We start from the raw sequence: 7,023 nt of genomic DNA, 5'->3' as shown, positions 1-7,023 counted from the left end.
GAGCAGCCGAAAGTAGTAGTAGTAGTAGTAGCAATTTTTACACTCGAAGTTAAAAAAAACTGTTGCATTAGAAGATCGATAGATGCAAAAATGATTACAATGAATAAATAAACACTCAGCCTAGCATGAAATTACTTAGGAAATGAATAGGGGTCATTTTTATCCCCACCAAGATTGCCAGACTAGATGGTCAACTTTTGTAAAATCCTGAATAAGGAGCATACAGATAGCACAAAAACTTGATGTGACAGAGCAAATCTGAGCTCAGATTTGGATTCAGCAGCCCAAAATTAGCCCTAAAACAGTTTCCAAAGTCCACGCAAGAAAAAAAAACCTATATGTTTGTAGACCAGTGTTATCATTCAAATAATCTAAGCACGAAAACAAACAAAACATATGTTCAAATCTTTTCTCTAAATTTTATTTTTCCCTTTCTCTCCCAATTTAGTGGCCAATCGATCCCTATTTTAGCTGAAACACCCACCCTCGTGCTGCATTGCATTCGCCAACTGCATCTCTCCGGCCGGAAGTCTCGAAGGAGTCGCCTCGTCACTTCCGTGACAAGGTGAATCCAGGCCGAACCACTGCTCTTTCCACGCATACACACACACGTTCATGTGACGAACACAAGCCGACTCCGCCCCCCTCGCGAAGACAGCGTTGCCAATGATTGCTGCTTCATCGAGTCCGGCCATAGTCGGATGTGACGAGACCGGGGCGCGAACCCCAGTCCCCAGTGGGCAACTGCATCCACACAAAACCGATGCTTAGACCGCTACACCACCGCGGACATTAAAATATGTTCAAATCTAACTGGCAATGCACACAGCCTATAGGTAGAGAAAATAGACAAGATCCGTTTAAGTCTTCACACGAGAACTGCTGAGACACACCTGCGCATAAAAGCTAAAAACACAACGTAGTAGACGCATACACAATGCAGGACCAACACTGCAGGTGTTGCAGACACCTTCACCTCACACAAATGCTCCCACCATGGCCCTCAAATACGCCTTCACCCTTTTAAGGACTGAGAAGAAGTGTCCCTTTGAGGCTGTTGAGATGGGTAGAGTTACCACAATTTGAGACAGTTCGATCATTTCGGTGAATGCAGCTGGCAAGGACTGCGATTATGAGATCTGACAGCATGTTGTCTTCTGTTTGAGTGTTCCTCGTAGTTAAGAACATCTGGGCAGAGCTGACCTTGGCCCACCTGACCAGTGCTGACCCAGTTTCACTTATGTGCAGTGCACAGCATTTTGCAAATTTGCCAGTTTTGGTGAGATCCGCGAAGTCAGTTGAGCTTTGGTCAAAAGCTTCCAATGACTGCAGAAGGCCCTGCAGAAGACCCTGCAGAAGGCCCTGCAGAAGGCCCTGCGGAAGACCCTGCGGAAGGCCCTGCAGAAGACCCTGCAGAAGACCCTGCAGAGACCCTGCAGAAGGCCCTGCAGAAGACCCTGCAGAAGACCCTGCAGAAGGCCCTGCGGAAGGCCCTGCGGAAGACCCTGCAGAAGGCCCTGCAGAAGGCCCTGCAGAAGGCCCTGCAGAAGGCTCTGCAGAAGGCCCTGCAGAAGGCCCTGCAGAAGACCCTGCAGAAGGCCCTCGTTGTCACTAAACCGGTGACCGAAATCTACGATGAAACGGTCTATGACAGTGTACGGCTACATCACCATTTTCCTACCTTATTTTATAATAGAACAGAATAGAATAGAATACTCTTTATTAGTCATTTTGTACATACATACAAATAAAATTTACTCTTGTAATGACAGCATTTTTAAATTGACAAAGTGCTTAACGATAACCTTCTCAAACTCATTTACTTCTCAAACTCGTTCAAACTCCCATTCCAGCAACTATACAGCTTGGAAAACAACTTGACTGTATAGTCAATAAAAGACACTGCTGTTGGACCTTTTATTGAATAAGCGGATTTTAAAGTGGCACGAGGCAATGGTTTTATTGTAAAATATGACATGTTAATTGCTATTAGCGTTGAGAATATCCCCAGAGCCCCAAATGAAAATCCAAAAACAAAAAACAAATCGAACTGTACTACATGGATTTGCCTTTTTGACCATTTGTCGGTTGTTGACCACGTCCCGTGCTTTTCTTCCAAGTCTTTACTGCCAGCACAGGAAGTTGTGTATTTCTTATTTATAGACTAGCACTTAGCCCATATGTATGTCACATCAACACTTCATATTTATATTGATTACCCTTAGAAGCCGTGATCCGCAACTGTAGGTCACTTCAAGCGACTTGAAAAGGAATTTGGGGAGGCACAGTCAACTAAAACAGCACGCCACTTCGTCCGACGACACTGGGCAGAAATGTCCTTATGCAGCTTTTAAGGAACAGTTCACTCCAAAAGCAAAAATACATGTTTTTCCTCTTACCCGTGGTGCTATTTATCCATCTGGGTCACTTTGGTGCGAGTTGCCGAGTGTTGGAGATATCGGCCGTAGAGATGTCTGCCTTCTCTCAAACACGATGGAACTGGATGGCACTCAAGCTTGTGTTGCTCAAAGCGCCAAAAAAAAAAAATGTTGGAAAAACTCAACAGCAATGTCTCGTTCCAGAAATCATGACCCGGTCACTCAAGATAATCCATACACCTTGTGAGCAGTTTTATGTTGGTGTAGTTCGGTCTAAGAAAATAGTTCCAATGTGAAACTGCTCATAACAAGGTCTGTGGATTATCTTGAGGTAACCCGGTCATGATTTCTGGAACGAGACGTTGCTGTTGAGTTTTTCCATCATTTTTTTTTTTTTGGGCGCTTGGAGCAACACAAGCCGAGTGGCATCCAGTTCCATTGTGTTCGAGAGAAGGCAGACATCTCTACGGCCGATATCTCCAAAAACTCGGCAACTCGCACCAAAATGAGCCAGATGGATAAATAGCACTACAGGTAAGAGGACAAATGTGTATTTTTGATTTTGGGGTGAACTGTCCCTTTAAGTGCTGACAATTTCACCACACCGTGCTGTGCCCTGGAGACATTTTGGCATGTCCATTTTCTTACATCAGACCTTTGACTTGTTCACAGTGAGTGCAACACAAGGAGAACATGTGGAAGATGTAAAAAAAAACAGTGCTTCATCAAATACTGGACATCCATGTACCGCCCTATTATTCGGGGTAATTATTAGCATGAAAATGCAGCGTTGTGGTTTAATTGTAATGTGGCAACACCAGTGAGAGGAGATGATAGCAAATATATTGACAGTTGCTTATATGTGGGCGATTCTGCAACTCTTGACCCCTGCTGTGTCCTTAGATAAAATTTGATTTTTTTTTTTGTTGTTATTTTAATTTTTTTCTTTGTACCATACCGACTTTACACTTGACACCTATATTTGTGAAATAATCCTACAATCTCATCTTATTTACATACCAGATGGATGGATGGATATTGTGTGTGTGTCTGTGTATGATATATATATATATATTTAGCGGGTTTTTTTTTGTTCTGTTTTTCCCCAGAAACCGTCACTGGTGTTGACAAAAGTGCTCAACAAATGAGGAGCAGAATATTAAGATAAATGTAGGAAAAAAATTAATTAAAGTTTTTTCCCCCCTACATCTGTATTTATATATACCACATAGGTCTTGTCCCCCAGGCCAGACTTTAAATATTCAGCCTTTGTTCATTTCAATTTAAAATACTAATTAAAAACTTCAGATGCAAATGACAGATGAACGCCCAGTAATCAAATATATCGGACATTTGCAAATATGTTAGTACTTTCCAATATTTTTTACTTAAAGAGCACGTGTCTTTCAGAGTCACTGTCATTTTCACAACAATTGTATCGCTGGGTTTTGAAAGTGTGCTTACTTGGTTACCATGAAAACAGACAGTGGCAAGAGAAGACACAGATGAAGTGAAAGGACAATTTCACTGAGTGTTTTGAAAAGTAAACATCAAGACAAATACAAATTAATGGTACGCGATCAATGAACCCATATGGAGATAGGTGGGTAAATATCAATGTAAATTTCCAGAGAATAATTACATCGAGCGTCCTTTCCACACAGTTCTTATTTCCTTTAAATAGTGCATTTTGTGTACAAGTAATGCTATACCCAAACCTGATCCTATAACAGCCGCTGAGATCTTTGGCGTGAGAAGTTGACAAAATGTTATTTCCACCATCATATTTACTTTGACAACGCACGATGGAAGTGAGAATTTGTTCATGAGTTATCCTTGCTTTAAATTAGACAATCAGTACAAAAAATATATATTTTTTAAATGCTAATAGTGCTATAGTTCACATTCAAAGAGGTATGAAACAGGTTGAAAATCCTGCTTTTTGCAGCCATCCAGCAGTCGGAATTTCCCATCGCTGCGGGCTCTTTCCCATAGATGCTACAGAAACACGAGCATGGCGTCTGTCATGTCACCCATAGCTTTCTGCAGGGCCAAAACGTCCGCCATATCTTAGCTACTTGCACCTTTAACAAACTACTAGCATTGGTGTATTGCATATTAAAAACAATTACTCTTTTACTCAATTAATTAAATTAGTGTCAGACACAAGTTTACAACTTTGTGAAAGAGGGAGAGAGAGAGAGAAATCATCATCCTCTAAACATCTGGAGTTTTTCATGATCAGAGAGCTCCGTGAGAAGATTATACTCATAGTTTCTGTTATGTTGTGCGCTTCTGTGATGTTTACTTTCGATTACTTCCCAATAGTGGTTCCAGTTTCCGTCTTTGTCTGCTCCGTACCCGAACACATTGACCTGGGGAGAAAGACCAACAGTCGTCACAAAAATTGACTACAAACTTAATCTCAAGTGGCTGGTGACACTGATCGGTTCTCTGCGTTGTCCATTCAGACTCAGGGGTGAGTGTTTTTGTTTTTTTTACCTGAATCCTCTCACAACAGGTTTTGTTGCATTCTTACACAGGAACACATACTGTTTTAAGTTCTTTTATACACCTGTAGTAACAGTGTGTAGTTTTTAATAAACTGATTTACGCAAAGGCGCTAATGGGGCCCTAAGAAACTCCATGCCTAGGGTGTCAGGAGGTTGAAGCTCGGTTTTCACAGCAACACAAGTTTTACTTCATTTGTACAATTACCTATTGCTCAGTGCCACCGGATCTAGCATATGGGCAATCTGAGCACATGCCCAGGGGCCCCTGAGCGCGAAAGGGCCCTCTGCGATGGGAGGGAAAAGATGTATGCATTTATGTCAGGCTCCATTGAACCATGACACAAAGCTTGGCCCATTCTCTTGATAATTATCCAATCAGAATGACACAAAAGTTGTTTCCAACAACCTTAAGTCACAGGATTGATTCTTTTATTGGTGAGATGGCTGGACAAGTGGTGGCTGGTGAGCAAGCAGCAATGCACTGTATAGACTGGCTAACAGTCAAGGTGGGTGGGCATAGAGAGCAGGTGGCTTACACTGCACAGATTCAATATCAGCTTTTCCTAAACCAAGTCAAGGTTAAAAACAGAGGAATTAATTTCCACCCGACCCACTATCAGCTAGGTTGTATCAGTGAGAAGTGTGTGGGGAAAATTGCAAAGTGGCAGAAAATGGACGGCGTTGACCAAAAGCCCAGCAGGCCTGCCAAAAGAAAGAAAGGAAAGGAAAAGGAAAAGGAAGGGCGTCTGGGTAGCATAGCGGTCTATTCCATTGCCTACCAATACAGGGATCGCAGGTTCGAATCTCTGTGTAACCTTGGGCTTGATCGGGCGTCGCTACAGACACGATTGGCCTTGTCTGCAGGTGGGAAGCTGGATGTGGGTATGTGTCCTGGTCACTGCACTAGCGCCTCCTCTCGTCGGTCGGGGCGCCTGTTCAGGGGGGGAATAGCGTGATCCTCCCACGTGCCACATCGCCCTGGTGAAACTCCTCACTGTCAGGTGAAAAGAAGCGGCTGGCGACTCCACATGTATCGGAGGAGGCACGTGGTAGTCTGCAGCCCTCCCCGGATCAGCAGAGGGGGTGGGAGCAGTGACCGGGATGGCCCGGAACAGTGGGGTAATTGGCCAAGTGCAATTGGGGAGAAACAGGGGGGAAAAAATCCACAAACAAAAAACAAAGAAACAAAAAAAGGAAGCAAAGGAAAAGGAAGTGAAAGAAGCTGCCGCAATAATAAATGCCCCACTAATAAGAAACTTTTTTCTAAAAACCTAAGCAAAGCAAAGTGAAGGAGGCATTCTGATGGAGGATGTCAAGCTAGCTACCAGTAACGATAGCCTGGAAGTGTCTACCATCGGTTGCAGCAATGTACAGTTGGATTCTGAGAACTGGATCACAGAGTATGCAAAGAAAAAGTTAAGAAAGAAGAACTTCTAAACCATTTGATTATGCTGTCTGTCCATTATGCAGTATCGTCTGTTGTGATTGTTTGTTGCTGTATAGTCTGTGGATAAGTTTATCTGATAGTATGCTGTTTGCATGACGTGTGTTACACAACTGTGGTGTGATGCTGGTATATTGCAGTTCTGTGTCAAGTTGCTTATCTCATTTAGTGAGCCTTGTTTTGAAACCTGCATTTAGCTGTGCTGTGTGATGACCTTAGGATGGCACTGTTGTAAGCCTACTCAGTCACATTGTTTTGTATCAGTAATAACTGCTGTGCTGTCTGCTTGGATGGTTTTCAGTGAACACAAATGTTGCCATAGTTTAGAGTCATACACTGCCTTGGGATGATATATAATCCATTGTTTCCTTGTGATTTGTGAGTAAAATGGCACTTGGCCTATTGAACGGTACAGGCACACCTGCTCAGCTGGACTGGTTATTTATTCTGCCAAAAAGTGTGTGATAATGGTCTGGTGGATTTTACAAGCCAGCTTGACTGGAAGCTCAAAATAATTAAGGTGGGTTTTAATGGATGGCATGGGGTGGGCGTGGTGTGTGTGTGTGTGTGTGTGTGTGTGTGTGGGGGGGGGCTATGAGCATCAGTGCCTAGGGGCCCCAGGGGGTACTGATCCAACCTTGCTGCTCAGTAAAGAAAATATTACTTTTTGTGAATATTATCAAGAGCT

The 7,023-nt window shown here is 43.0% G+C and overlaps 1 protein-coding gene across 1 annotated transcript in view; it reads right to left on the bottom strand.

Annotated features, from left to right (window-relative positions):
• Nucleotides 1-2,770: 2,770 nt before the first annotated feature.
• Nucleotides 2,771-7,023, bottom strand: part of LOC130128993 (CMP-N-acetylneuraminate-beta-galactosamide-alpha-2,3-sialyltransferase 1-like) — a 30,081-nt gene continuing 25,828 nt past the window's right edge. The window contains exon 7 of the mRNA XM_056298783.1: nt 2,771-4,753. Coding sequence (XP_056154758.1) covers nt 4,589-4,753 — 165 coding nt within the window. The 3' untranslated portion in view covers nt 2,771-4,588. The remainder of the gene's footprint in view (nt 4,754-7,023) is intronic.

Source organism: Lampris incognitus, chromosome 18 (assembly GCF_029633865.1).
Source record: "Lampris incognitus isolate fLamInc1 chromosome 18, fLamInc1.hap2, whole genome shotgun sequence".
Taxonomy (NCBI): domain Eukaryota; kingdom Metazoa; phylum Chordata; class Actinopteri; order Lampriformes; family Lampridae; genus Lampris; species Lampris incognitus.
Note: the sequence above shows the minus strand (reverse complement) of the source record. Positions and strands in the feature narration are given on the sequence as shown.